The 15,292-nt window shown below is 39.5% G+C and overlaps 2 protein-coding genes across 2 annotated transcripts; both read right to left on the bottom strand.

Annotated features, from left to right (window-relative positions):
• Positions 1–2,361: 2,361 nt before the first annotated feature.
• On the bottom strand, positions 2,362–6,159 carry pcna (proliferating cell nuclear antigen). The gene is made up of 6 exons (XM_084728531.1): positions 5,720–6,159; positions 4,533–4,630; positions 4,342–4,409; positions 4,056–4,250; positions 3,003–3,126; positions 2,362–2,903 (listed from the first exon to the last, which is right to left on the bottom strand). Exons 1-6 carry the CDS (start codon positions 5,938–5,940, stop codon positions 2,827–2,829), a joined length of 783 nt encoding a protein of 260 aa, XP_084584657.1. The 5' UTR covers positions 5,941–6,159; the 3' UTR covers positions 2,362–2,826.
• An 886-nt stretch (positions 6,160–7,045) lies between these two features.
• LOC146320307 (putative aminopeptidase W07G4.4) lies at positions 7,046–14,891 on the bottom strand. Its single transcript, XM_084728526.1, has 16 exons — positions 14,775–14,891; positions 13,947–13,988; positions 13,736–13,826; positions 12,960–13,108; positions 12,747–12,855; positions 11,734–11,861; positions 11,539–11,638; positions 11,253–11,328; positions 11,041–11,126; positions 9,736–9,840; positions 9,576–9,651; positions 9,345–9,463; positions 9,168–9,251; positions 9,000–9,057; positions 7,661–7,842; positions 7,046–7,554 (listed from the first exon to the last, which is right to left on the bottom strand). The coding sequence occupies exons 1-16, from the start codon at positions 14,783–14,785 to the stop codon at positions 7,417–7,419; spliced, it is 1,554 nt and encodes a 517-aa protein (XP_084584652.1). The 5' UTR covers positions 14,786–14,891; the 3' UTR covers positions 7,046–7,416.
• Positions 14,892–15,292: the final 401 nt, after the last annotated feature.

Below are 15,292 nucleotides of genomic sequence, written 5' to 3'. Positions count from 1 at the left end.
TACAGGTTAGAAGGAAAATACATTTTTTCTGATTTTAGGGTGAACTGGCCCTTTTGATATTCCCGTCACATTATGTCATTATACAATCTGCTCTGTTTACACTAGTGGAGTTCAGAGTGATGCCAGATGTGGCTGCCAGTCAGATTAAAGCTTCGTGAGGATTAAAACTGTCTGACTGCACACTAACGACTGCACTACAACACAGTAACCATCAGCCAGCTGCAGACAGACAGACAGACAGACAGACAGACAGACAGACAGGTGGTCTCTCAGGTGTGTCTGGCTGCTTGAACAGTGAATTCTCTGAATATTTATATTATATAATATTCATTCTATTTTGAGTTTTATTCAGTCCGCTCACTGACCTGCATGAGATCAGAAGCTGCCAGACATCTGTTCAGAGAACTGTTTGTTAAATCCCCTGTAATTTGTCTGAATAACTGAAAAACAATGCGACAGCAGCAGATGATATGTTCTTCATACCAAATAATGATAATGTAATGTTATGTGTAAAGAGATGATGAATTTATTGCTGAGTAACTGACAGGTGCTGTACATCATGAAGAACTAAATAAACTTTTCATCCTTTTGAGAAAATGGACAAATGGAAATAAGAGTAAAATTCTTCAAAATAAATGATTCCACAAAATTGACCTGACAGGTGTCTATAATTTGCTCTTTCCACAGAAGAAAAAACTTAAGTAGTAAAAGAGCGCCACCTGGTGGCGACACATGATCACTGCTGCACAACTTCCCTACACAGGATGTCAAATAGTTCACCGGCGATGGAAAGTAACTAAGTACATTTACTCCTCTACTGTACTCAAGTACAACTCTTGAGGTACTTTTTAAAATGTCTCGTTCTTTGCCACTTTACACAGGGGTTTGGTCCTGGTATAATCCATGAATGGTCTCCAGATCCTCTCAAACTTGTCAGAGGAGCCACATAACATATATTATATATTTGTCCTCTAAACTTCTCACATGGTTTCATTTAAATATGTAAATAAATAGACCCTCAGTCAGGTCATGGTATTCTGTAGCTGTGCACAGTCAACTGGACTTGATTGAGATTCTTGAAGACGTTTCACTTTTCATCCGAGAGGCTTCTTCAGTTGAGTGAAATGTTAAGAATCTCAAGCAAGTCCACTCACCTACATACAGCTCCTAGAGTAAATTATCACACACTTCAACACTTCAAAGGCACAGATTAAAAAAAGTTCTGAAAGACTGCAAATACGTGTATCAGAACTTGAGCTGGTTCTTTCCCCTCCCAGATATAAAGATTACAAAAACACTACAACTAAATAGCCAATTTACTGGATAAGTTATTGTTGCTCCTCCAATTAAAAACGTAAGTCTTTTGGTTTCCTCGGTTTGGTAAAGTTCTGAACACAAACACTCAAACTGGCTGAAAGTTGGTCAAACATTATGATCGTCCATTACTATGGAACTTATTCACAAATGGAAACGACTGCGGTCACAAGTCAAAACAAGAATTACTGCCTTGCAGTTGAATGCCCTCAAAATCAGTCCAGTTGCAGTTTAGCTTGAATTTTTTATTTTTTTTGCAAATATAAGTTATATTATTTTGACGTGTGACTAATTTCCAATGAGAAACACGCAGTCTCCATGTCACAGTGAAGTTGACCTTTGAGATACAAAATGTCATCACCTCATTTTATCCTATTAGACATTTATGTGAAATGTGAGAATATGAGTATGAATTTATAAGTTATGGCCAAAAACGTGTTTTGTGAGCTCAATGTTGACCTTTAGCCACCAAAATCTAATCAGTTCAGAAGTCCAAGTCACCATTTGTATCAAATTTGAAGAAATTCCAACTCAAAGCATTCACCGGATAGTGTTTACAAGAATGAGACAGATGTACAACCTGATAACACACTGCCTCAGGTCACGGCTGTGCTGCCTGTGCAGAGGAAACAATATTTTGATAAACAACTGACTGCAGTGTGGTTAGATCAATACAACAAACTACATGACAGTGTAAAACATTTCCAACATGGCTTTTTGTAGATACTGGGATGGTATGAGATAACTGTTAGTCAAGATCACAAGGAGAGTACAAAGAGAATAATATGAATCTATAATAAGGCGATTACCCTGCAGTCTTAGGAGGCAGGTTTTAGACTTGGTCTAATAGTGATCATTAGCTCGGCTATGGGTTTCGTGTGTGATCAAAGAGGCTAATAGATAGTTGAAATTTAAGACGAGTAGTTCAAATGTCAAGACTGAACTCATTATTCCAAAGTCCACCCTGAAGACGTGCAGGTACAGTGCGAGTATGTCAGGAGCATAAATGTGTGATACTTTTGTCCACAAATGTCAGAAACAAAAGGATATTGGAAAGACCTCGATTTATTTTGGACTGAATCAATGAATACAAAAACATTTGGGGGTTGGTTGACCACAGGAAGTATTTACAAATGCGTTATCTACAAGAAGGAATGACATATTTGAAACCTGTTTTTCCCAAAATGGACAAAAATAGAGAGAGAGAGACCAAAGTGGAGCAAACAAGTGCTGAAGTTTACACCGGGGCGGTTTGGACCTCAGCCAGCGGCTCTGAACACCTCTCCAGAGGGACTGAAGCTTCATCATATCACACAGATGGCATTCATATGGCCGACGGCTGACTTGTGATAAAAGTTGACACTAGACCTCGCGCTGAGAATCTCATTAGAGATGACATCAGAAGCCTCAGAGTGATAACCACTGACCACCACTTCAGCCCTTCAATCACTCAGAACATGTCTCAGTCACTTGCTTTTCTCTATTCTCCCTTTTTGGGCGGCTGTAAACAACTTAGGAAGCCTCTTCATCAATCTTCGGTGCCAAATAGTATTTGACGTGTCCCATATCAGCAATCTTGTACTCCACCACTGTAGAAAGACAAGTCAAGTAAGGGTCATAAAAATGTCCGTAAATGTGTCAAAAATTAAGATTTTCCACAAACTTAAAAAAAAGAAGAATACACTTACCAAGGGGGATATCAGCGGACATGCTGAGGGTGACGGTCTTGGAAAGCGGCGTGGCCTTGGTGAAGAAGTTCAGGTAGTTGAGGGCAAAGATCAGCTGGACGGGTTCATTCATCTCAATAGTAACCTGAAAACAGAAAGTGAAGGTGAATGTCCAACTACACGTACCATCACAACAGTGTTAAAGTAAAGCAGGGACGTTGCTAGCGTTTACTTTCATTATTGCTTATTTAATCTTATTTTTGAGTAGCCTAAGGTGACTTCTTGATGTGGCTTATTTTGTCAGGCTACCAGCCATTCAAACCTGAATATAATCATATTACAAGCACAAAAGACAAAGAAAAGCAAACTGTCCACAAGTGACAAGCTGGAATTAAAATAATTTGCTCAAAACAATTCATATTAATTTACTATCAGTTGAATAATTGTTTCAGGTCTAAAGAAAAGCTCTAAATTACTTGTTGCTTAGGACAAAGTCATTTTGTTTTTTCAATTAAACATCATAAATTATTGGCAAAGCAATTGCTAGGTTGTTGATTGTCCTACACACAAATTGATAGTAAATATTTGAGGTAAACACAAAGCAGTATTGTGGTTAAATGAAACAGCCTGTTTATACATGTCGGTCAATATTTTTTCTGTATAACTTTGTCAATACTCTCTAGTGGACAAACTAATGGAAAATACATACATAGACATACATCTGGTATTTATGTAACTTCTTATTTTTCATTGACAAAAATGGTTAATTTGACAATATGCAACTTTGAGTGAGATTTTTTGAGAGGTTTCATTGAGATGTTTATTTCACATGCATCTCATTCAGAGAATAAATGGCTTCAGAGGAAGCTTGGAGCTTGAGACATTAAAATGATGAGCAATGTATATTTGAACCTTTACAAACTTTGTTTTTTACCATGTCTGCAAGAGAAACTATAAATCTTCAAAAGACATATGATGCATGGCCATTACTTCATTGGACCAATGTTGTTAATATTGCCAATAATGTCCAGATCTGCAGTGAGGATTTTAACCAAGTTAACACTCAATACTCACTGCTTCTTCCTCTTTGTCTACGTTGCTGGTCTGGGACAGCTTGACGTTTCCTGTGCCCAGCTCTCCTGAGGCGGAGAACTTGACTCCGTCCTTGGCGCAGGAGATCATGACGGCGTCGCCGATCTGGGACAGGTCACGGCAGATACGGGCAAACTCCCCAGAGGGCATCTTCACCACACAGCTGTACTCTTGCTCCTGTAAGGCACAAATGGACAAAGAGTCAGGAACAGTGTGTATGAATAGTTTGCTGGACCGAAAAGAAAAAGACAGGTCACATAACACTTACTGGAATTCCCAGCTGCTCCACATCCAGGTCCATCAATTTCATCTCATAATCTGACACCTTCTCCTGGTCTGTAAGAATGAAAAGAGAAAAGGAAAACAGAGTCATTAATACTGAAGAAATATAGTTTAACAGCATCTGTCAAGTGGAGCTACTACTGCTTTAAAGGCAGTACCTCAATGTGAAAAACTTACTGAGTGTCTCAAACACAAGGGCGAGTGTGTCTGCATTGTCTTCTGCTCTGAGGGTGATGATGTCTTCGTTTCCTGCACACTTGAGGATCTTTGACATACTGTATGGGAAAGTCAAGGAAGGAAAAAAAGTCAGTCAAGTCAATACTGTGTAACAACCCACAGAGGACAAATTGAAAGATGTCCTTGTTGCAGAATTTATGGCATTAAAGAATAAAAATAAACTAAAGAGGTGGATTAGCTCTTTAGATCTTGTAGGGAAAACAAGAACTATTCCCTTCAACTTGTTAAATGTGAGAATATGCCACTCTCCAATAGAGCTGCAAGAACAAATAAATAATTAACAAGAAGAAAAGAAAATTCACTGCCAAACACTTTCTGTTCATTGACTGATTTTTTGTCTCATTCGCTCATTTCTGTCCTAATTCTGTGACCCTGATACTTTACCAACACTGAACTAAAAGCTTAAGTTAAAGACAAAATATATTTATTACATTCGAGCAAAATGAGCAAACTGTCAAAATCAGATCATAGCTCAGCAACTAATTCAAACCGGCGTAGTGTCACAAAGAGGCGGCAGTGAAAAGGAAGTAGAAATTCCCGGGTTCAACAACAATTCCCGCCAACCCTCCCTGCGTAGAATTTGGCGCTCAAATGACGTCACTGCGTAATTAAAATTTAGCCGATGACCCTCAAACTGCGCCAGATGTCATTTCAACATCAAACAACACGTTAAACGTTAAATCAGTCTACTTATTTGTAAATGACACGCGCGCACCCGCTCCGTTTGAACGCTGACAATAAAGAGTTAACTCTTAGCAGGGTGAGTCCGGTGCAGGGACATGCCCGGGCAATACCGCCATGATGGCTACCCTCTTTGTAAGGTGCAGATATTAACACACAGATCATTAACTCACGCTAACAAAAGAGACTGAAGAATCGTTTAACTGTGTATAACTTTAGAGGTTAAATACACAGAAAAAAAAATCCTCCATTTTTTTAAATATTTAACTATATTTAGCTATAGTCGTCAAACTTCGGCAACTCGACCTGTCAAACTAGCTACATTAGTCAGCAGATTATCTAGAACTTTTCAAGCCAGCAACCTAATAAGCCTACAGACTGACGTTGAAATAATATGTAATCATCTATTTTCTGGCTAACAGAGCTGTGTGTAAGTGGATGTTTACCTGCTGAGGTTGACTCCCATGGCGAGGTTTCTGTCGCAGCGGTACGAGTCGAAGCCATCGTGCCGCAGAGTGAGCTGCACCAGGGAGACGTGAGAGGAGTCCATGCTCTGCAGCGAGATGCCGGACGAGCTCACGTCCCAGCAGGCCTCTGTGATGAGATCCTTCAGAGCCTCCAGCACCTTCTTCAGGATGGAGCCCTGGACCAAGCGAGCCTCAAACATGGTTGCTGTGGAGTTTTAAGTCTGCGTAGATTCAAACGAAGAGTTGTTTTTGACGCCTTTGTCGCTACTCCGTCAAAAGGGAGGCTGCGGTTTCACTTATTACCGAGTATAAGAGGTGAAAGACTCCTCTGAAAGTTCAGTCTTTGTGTTGTTAGCTAGCAGAGGTGCAGCACGCAGACACCGCTCTCACTGCAGAGTGAAGGTTTGAGCTGTAAGCGCGCGCTAATGTCTGGTTTTAATGTTTCGGCGTCTTTGCGTCACTTCCGTGTCCTTGTTCGCCGCCCAGCGGCTAAAACGATTGGGCACTAATGTCCGCCATATTGGAGAGGACAATACAAGAAACTACATACGAAATCTAAACACATACCTAGAAAAAACACAACCCGAGAAAAAGAGTAGATATGACGCGATGAAAACTGAATAAATACAATTATAATAATCAATACATATTAGAATAAGATATTGATCAATTTTATGTTGATAAATTCTTTGTGGAATAAAAGGAGTGCCATACAAAAGACTAAATGCAAAAGAATAGGAAAATAAGTGGAAAATTAAAGACAAATAACATAATATGAATAAAAAATTGTAAGGATTTTTATTTATGTTAATATGTATTTGTTAGTGTATATCTGCATATATTAATTTCTATATTTCTTTGCTTATTTTTCCTGTACATTATTTATTTTCTAAATATATGGTGTTATTTTTTTAAATTTTCAGTCTTTTCCCTGTTGGTTTTGCTAATCCTTGAAGGGCCAAGCTGTCAATTGACTAGTTTTTGTCAGGCTTTCCTGCCCAGACTTTGGTAAATTCCTAGCAGGATTCATGTGTTCATTGAAGCAATAGCACAACAACAATAAGAAAAAAAAAACAAAAAAAACAATTCTTTTATATTTCATTATGTCTTCATATTTTCATTCATTTTCTTATTCTTTTACAGATTTTATTTAATAGATAAGAACATGTGCAGGCTGCAAAAAGTCAAAACTATGACATACAGAAGCAGTTTTTTCCCCACAAGGTGTAATATTTCTCATTCTCTCTAACTTGTGTAATAAGAAAATCTGTGCAAAAATAATTGTACATTAAGAACACAGTGACCTTTTCAATTTCAGTTTTGTTTTATTGATCAATGAGGAGTTCCTGGTTTGACTCACACGACCATGTCCCTAGTTTGTTGTACACATACAGACACACATATAAAAAGGATGGTATTTTTATGCTGCCATTTAGCCCCTGAGTATAAACTGATTCAGGCCACTTAAGAACAGGTTCATTTGATGCTTGGTGCAGATTAAAAAGGCAGAAAAGAACATTCTTACAGAAAAACAATCTGAGATGTTAGGGAATGTCACATATGGAAAAATTTTGCATTACGTGTTGTGGCAGGGATTTAATTTATATTTGGACGGTTACAGATTTGTGTTGGCATTGAGTGCAGAGACCATAGCATTTTTATATGGGAGTATCTGTTTAGAGACCATCAGGCATGACGTAGTAGGTTGCCATGGCGAGGATGGGGGCTCCTGTTGGCACACCAGGGAAAGGACCACTAGACCCAGCAATGTCGATGTGGGAGTACGGCAGAGGTTTGTCAGAATCCACACCATGCTGAATTGCAAACGGAAATGACAACACAAGTTAATTACTATACTTCTTCTGTATTAAATCTTTCATACTTACACATAAATAACTTATTCTGATAACATGTGAGCACCTTGTCAAGCCCTGAGGCCATGATGAGGAAAGCAGCGGGGGTCTGATGTCCTCGTGGTGTAGCTGAGGATGGCAGGTTGTTGCACTGCAGGATGTCCTCGTACTCAGACTTTCCCTTGTGGAACTCGTAGTCCTCTCGTCTGATACTGGACACCTCGAACACATCGCCCAACACCTCACCAGCTGCATGAAAGAGGAAGAAGACCATGTGTTTAGATAGTGATGGGGAGCAGTTGAGCTGGAAATGGTTCAGTGAGTGTTACAGTCTAAATGGCAACAGCTGCCGAGCAGCCCAGGGTACTGAATTTGCAACGAAGTATTAAAATCGAGACCAGAATGAAACTGTAATAAGTAGGAGTGGTCTCACTGCTGTAATTATTTATACTAATTATATTATAAAAAACTGATCACATTTAAAGTTAGAGTCAGTAGGGTTTGTCAGAGCTGTTCCTACATGTATCAGGATGTAAAATACATTTTTTTCTAGGCTAATGAAATGTGCTTAGCAGAGCAAAACATTGAGGAAAAAAATAAGGAAATAAAGGCAAAGGGGAGGGTCTCTACAGATACAGTATAATATAGAAGTGTGTGTTTGTAGCTGTATGTGATGACTGAAAGGGATTATATCATGTGAGTCTATACATTGTTTTCTTTAGGAAAATGTTGCAGGTTACACCTTTAAACTAAGTATACAGCTTTGATTCTAAACAACCGACAAACACATTAGGTAGTTGACACCTGTGTTTTCTGCTTTGAGATGTATTTCAGATTAAGGGTACAGATCTCATCAGTGCACACTGCACACTCTGGTTGGATGGTGTGCAGCCGCATCACTTTTATGTATTGATGTTCAAGTTTGTAATACAAAATACCTGCAATCTTAGATCCAAAAATAAACTCTGTTGAAATGTGCCACCTGTGTGGACCAAGACTAGGAAAAGGAGTCCATCTTTGAGTGACCTACAGACTCAAATAAATCTACCCCTCCTAATCTCTCTAAATAAAATCTAACTGAAGTTTTTATTGCAAAATGCTCTTGATACAATTTATAATTAATTTTGGCATACATTTCCTGTGTTCACTGAACCTGTTGTGTTGATGAACGGACATTAGTCTTTACTTTGCACTACTAGTATTTTGTATTTTTATTGTATACATGCAATCAACATGCACATAAAGTGTAATTTAGCTGCCTTCTTGCCCAGGTCACTATACTGTGTGTGTGTATATATATTTTTTTTCTACTATCTCAGTCATTATCAGCAGAAAACATTTGCTCAGTTGTTCCATTTTTCAAGACCATTTTGTCACACTGCTGTTCATCTGTATAATTTTCTCACCTTTCTGCCACTGAGCAGCGTTTGCAGTGCGATTGGCTGGTCCATTATCCATGATGATCTATTAGGAGAGAAGTTCAGAACTGATCTGAGTACAAACACTGATTTCTACAGCAGGGGATTAACTGACTTTTTAAAGTTTATTATTTCTCAGTAAGTGTCAGGACTCACAGAGTAGTTGGGTCCCATGGCTCTGATGGCATGACCGGTCAGAGTGGCGATAGTGAACAGCTGAGGAGAAGTCTCACGTACAGCCTGCAGACACAGATGATCAGAATCAGAGAGGAGGCACACCAGCAGAAAAGAGGTCAGGGTGTACAAATGAGTCAAGAAGTATTTATAACGAACTTTCTCTTTCATTTCGCAGAGCAGGTCGACCATCACCATACGTCCCTCAGCGTCTGTGTTTCCCACTCTCACTCTGCGACCCGCACGGGAAACCACCAGCTCATCGGCCACATAGCAGTCTGACAAAACATGCATGCACAGTCATTTGAAAAGAGGTGCTATGAGACAGATCACACAAAGAGAAATGTAAACAAGGACATGTATGATGAAAATAAAGTGGATCAAACCAACCTGCACCGACACTGTTCCTCACCATGGCCATGGAGCCGATAACCTTGAGATGTTTTGGCTTCAGCTTGGCTAAAATCTACAGAACAAGAGGGCGGTTAGAGAGGAAGCAGTGCCGCAAACTTAAAACAACACTGCAGGGGCAGCGTTGAGGGTCAATTACCTGGAAGAAGCCGGCGACGGCAGCTGCTCCACACTTGTCCCTGTGCATCCCGGCCATGAAACCACCAGCCTTGATGTCTGCTCCACCGGTGTCGTAGGTGATGCCCTAAAAAACACCACATAAGAAGTAACCTCTAGTTATTACATAGTCAGTTACATACAGATACAATACAACCTAATTAGTGGCCAATACTGAGCCAATTAAACCCAAGGCTCCAAACTTTAAATGTCTCCCTGATTAGTTTAAAATGAACAGTTGCAACTATTGATTATTTTCATTATTAAATCACTGGCTTTGTTATTATTTCCTATATCCCAATCTTTTAAATGTTTTCTTTGTCCAACCAACGGTGGAAAAAAATCTAAATTTACCATCATGTAAAATAAAAGTGTTAAATCTTTGCATTTCTGCAACCAATAAATGTAAGAAATAAGTAAAATGATTCTTCCATCATTAAAAAGGTTGCAGATTACTCTTGTCAGGATCAAGTAATAATAGCAGCTTTACTGAGAGCATTATGAAAACTGTATTGTATTTTACAATTAAAACATTTTAGAACTCCGAAGCATGGTTTTACATATTTTCTTGTACTTTAGGCTGATATTTAGTTTCTTTGGAGGCATTTGCACATACTGCATTAAAGCAGATGTGTATGTCAGTATATGGAGTGAAACTGTAATTCTCTGGATAATGATTTAAAATGCTACTAAAATATTTCATTTAAGAAAATTTATAGAGACAAAATACTGGGACGTGAGTAATATTTATGTGTATGAGTGTAGCTGAATCTTTTAAGTGACTGTATCTGAGTTCGTATTGTTGAATTTCCATGTGTTATGTGAAAAGGAAAATGGGAATCCATATTTATGTTATGTTATTACAGATGGGCAGGTAGTACAGGATTTTTCTGTTTTTATAAAAGTGGCATCAGAAAATCAATTAAAGCAGATTCAGCACTACTGTTCAATCTCAGCCTTTCACCGAACTTTACATTGATAAAGCTATTGTTTAAAACCATGCAATAGCCTGTTTCCTCCTATATTCTAGCTTGTGCAACATAATTCAAGTGTTTTCAATCCATGAGATCCAAAAGCCTCAATGTTTAATTGTTGCACTGTATTAAATTCTCACTAACAGTGCCTTACAAATGTCTGGTGATGTTTGGTCAGCATTTACTGGATCTTTTGAAGGTGTTAGATCATGTTTTAAGGAACACTTTGTTGAGTACAATACTAAATATTTATTTGGTACATTTTCTTTTAATGTTTTAGTGTTTCAAGAACAGAAGTCTGAGAATCTCCTCACCTTTCCCACCAACATGAGCGTCTTTTGAACGGGTCCCTCTCCACAGTACTGCAGTTTGATAACTCTGGCCTGGTGGCGAGGTACACCTGTATGAGGGAGACACTATGAGTAAGTATGCAAACATTTTAAAATACATCCACATTTAACAGGCATAAAAAATATGTGTCCAGGACCGTGTCAATAAATCATAAAAACAAAATATGTTCTCATACTGTTGGCACAGCGGTTGACTGCAGCCAGACATGGATACTCCTTCTCCAGAACCTTCAGGTCGCTCACCACTTCAACCTTAAAATCAATAAACAAAGAAAGATGAAGCAATCAGTGACTTTTAAATGCCACATAAGATCCAAACACTCACACAACTGTCTTGGACTGTGACTAAAATTGTTGCAAAACATCTTCATGACTTTTATGAGGAAAACAAGATGCTGAAAAATAAAAAAAAACAGAATCATGTGATTCTGTTTGTGCACATGATATGACATTTATCGCTACCTGCACAGGGCTGTCCTTGAAGAGCTCCTTGACGTAATCAGCCACACGAGGAGCAGCCATACGTTCAGGGTCTGAGCCGCCGATGTCACGACATGCCAGTCTGAGGAGGGGAAACAGGACAGCTGGATGAAAGAGCGGACAACACGACATGAGAAACCTTTAGTAGGGAATAATGAGGTGAAATATTTGACCCACCTCCCACTCTCCAGAGCTTCAGCCAGCTCTACCAGCCTCTTTCCCTCTGCCTCCTGTGTTGCCCACAGCCCCAGAACACACACCTTGTAGTCGGAGGGATTTACATTCCCCTCCCGCACTTCCAGGGGCTTTTGCAGGGGGAAAAAATGATAACAAGTCAGTGTATTTTTGCCATATATTTTACATATATTCATGCTCATATACATGCAGATGCAGCTGAGACGGACAACAGTTCACATCTGGCATTAAAATGTGTCAGGAGAGACTTGTTATCTCAAACCATGGACTGTAAAATAAATAGTGGATGGAGCGTCCATGACATCACCCACAGGTTTCTGACAGGGGTAAAATATCTGAATATTTGGTGCCACTGTTATATTCTCTTGTATACAATTGTTCCTGGGTTCCTGAAGCAAATAATAGACTAAACATAAACAACCTGTCAATGCCCATTTATTCACACATAACAATTTCCAATCATTTGTGTCTAAAAAACACAGAGAGATTTTTTTTTTAATTTTCAATAGTGAATAATTTTTCTGTCTCCGTTGCCACAGGATTGATATGATAGGATTCACATATATGCATGCATGTGTGCAGTACTCGCCCAGCCTCCAAGGCCTCCCCCTAAAGCCACGGTGTAATTCGAGCGCGGCATATGACTTCACACTGAACAAGATTTACTTCACTCTGGCCAAAAATTAACTGCATTCATGTTATTCTACAAAAGTTGACTAAGAGGAAAAGAAGAGTGGGTTGTCCTGTGTGTCCCTTAAGGTTAACCAGGCTGAGAAAAAAAAAAACTTTTGTAACTTAACAACCAGCTTCAAATGTGTTTTGTTCTTTGGTAGAGGATCATAATGAATGCACACCAGCGCTTAACGTGGCAAAATAGTGTTGCACTTTCATAAAGTTGGATGACTGATAAGACATGAATTTGGAAAAGAATGGTTGAAAATCTTTATTTATTTATTTGCCTTTATTTATGAGAATGAGTTAATGTGTTTTCTCACCATGTAGAGAGCATGAAGGGCCCCGAGTGCAGCCACCAGAGTGCTGTTCTTATAGTCCTTGTGTGGGGGGCAGACCAGCAGGGGGCGCTGCATGCCTGCTTTCAATGCCCTGAAAAGACACACAGACGAATGAGACAGCAAAGAGACCCGGTGGTAAACGAGCAAGATGAGAGACAACGGGCGGAAAAAAAAAATCAGCCACCAACAACTGACCGTTTGATGCCGTTGACTCCTGCATCGCTGAAGCGTCTGACATCATCATAGTCTCGGTTTACAGGGCCGGTGGAGGCAAACACCAGCCGGTTACCAGGGAGACCAGGGACCTTCAGGACCACCACCTCCTCACCCAGACCGCTGTCCACCTAGAGGAAGAATAGAGGGGGACGATACGTAACACACCATCATCACTAGAAAACACATTATACCACCTCCTGCTGATAATCACCTGCAATGGACTAGTTGCACAGCAGACACTCTGACTTATCAGAGCAGGAAAAGCACAGATGGACTTCGGTCTAATTAAGGCTCAGTTTCATTAGGTGTCCCAGTGACAGTAAAGCAGCATGCGCAACACAAGGACCTCCTCTATGTGGGATGCAGCAGTCATTAATACACCTGTGAGTTTTATGGTAAGGCATGTCAAAATGTTCATATCATTAATGTTGCTAAATCTGAGATGATTTTTTTTAATCCCACAACACGTCCACATACGTACTCTTTCAGGAAAGGGCAAAGAAGGAAAGGCACTTAAGATTTCAGGATCAGTTCCGACTCTAACTTCACTCATCCATATTGATTCTTAAATTCCCAACGTTTTTTCCAGTCCTACATTTTGTCTTTGTCTATTCTTGATAACACCATTACAAACAGTAATCTGTATCAGTGTGTGAATGCGTGTCACTAGAGTCTGGCTGTGAACGAGACAAACAAAAAAGGAGAGAAGATTCAATCTTTTTCAGGTTTGTGTGGTTGAAGAACAGAAGACTTACAGAGCTGTAGTCCTGCAGTGGTGCTTTCAGACACTCGAGCTCTTTGGGCAGCGTGTCATAGCTCTGGGTCACCAACACGATGCCATCAAAACTAAGAAAGAAGACAATATCATTATGTTACAGAACTGTTTGGTCCGGTGCACAGATGTTCTACCGGCACCCTGACAGGCAGCTAAAAAGAGGAAGCTCAGCATTTATCCCTAATACTCACTTCTGGTTATTGAGGTCAGTGGTCCACTCTATAGGCTGGATGCTGGACAGAGAAACACAAAGGATACACAACAGTCATTTCCTCTTGTATAAGCAAAGTCAGCAGACACAGAAAAGCTATGATTTATCAGACAGAGTTACACATTTAGACTTCATGTCAGATTTTATATTACAGGGAAATGATAACAGAGCAGGACAAAGTGTGGAAACTGGCAAGACCTTTGAGATCTGCTTTATTTTCAGCTGTTAAACATGTTGATGTTTAACAGCTGATGGGAATGTAACTTGTTGATTCTTTGTCCCCCTACAGTGAAATCAAAACTTTGTACTTAGTGTGCACTTTCCTGGGAGCTATAACCACAACTTGCAGTGGATGATAAATTTGTCAACTAGTCAAATTTCTACACAAGTCAGACATTTCTGGCATCATATGACACTTGAGCAGAATTCAGGGAAGCATATTGAAACTGAAATCTGAGCAAAAATGACTGCGTGGGCCCTTTTAGTGGAAACTAAATCCAGAAATATCAAACCTCTATTGCATCATGAGAGGATCAGATTTGACCACTTTCAGATATGAGTTAGGCAAATAAACAAATGGAGCATTTGGCTATAAATTATCACGGATTATTGCAATAACTAATCCAAATCAGCTGAAGAAACACATACACAGAACTGTGGGGAAAATCTCTTTAACAAAAGCCTCTATGGCCAATTCATTCATGCACAAAGTGCACACGGCACAAAGCTGCACGTGAGAAAACCACGTAATCAAAAAAGAGAGGGAAAAAAACGGGACAGGTAAAATAAAAGCAACTGTTAATCTCACCTGGTGCACATTTTGTAGTCCTCCTCCTTCTCCGGCGTCTTCAGGGCGAAAGAGACAGCTGAGAGCCGGTGACAACGGCTCCTTCCCTTCACTCCTCTCCTAGTTGATCACATGATCCTTTAAGTTGCACACGTGCTGCCTTCGCGGGCTTCTCGTAGCTCGTAATTACGACCGCCCGAGTCGTAAAATTTTTAATTTTCTCTAATTTAAGAGCTTTGGGTGTTATACTAATTTCAATTGAAATATTAATTGTTTAAGTAGTTGACGTGTGTACTAGATACTGATTTTTCAATGTGAAAATAATAATATTTACAGCAGATAGCCACAGTGCGCTAAGGGTTTCTGCTAAGGGTATATCTATAGGAACCTCGGACCCGCGGAAAATCTCGCGAGAGTGACCATTTTAACCCCAAAAATCTTATTTCCCTGATCGTAACTGAGAGTTTTTGTTCCTAAATTCACGCAGATTATTGTTATTACATTATATAACATACTTATTGTGAATGAGGCGCACATTA

The sequence above is a fragment of the Lutjanus erythropterus genome, chromosome 10 (genome assembly GCF_056507025.1).
Source record: "Lutjanus erythropterus isolate fLutEry1 chromosome 10, fLutEry1.hap2, whole genome shotgun sequence".
Classification (NCBI taxonomy): domain Eukaryota; kingdom Metazoa; phylum Chordata; class Actinopteri; order Lutjaniformes; family Lutjanidae; genus Lutjanus; species Lutjanus erythropterus.
Note: the sequence above shows the minus strand (reverse complement) of the source record. Positions and strands in the feature narration are given on the sequence as shown.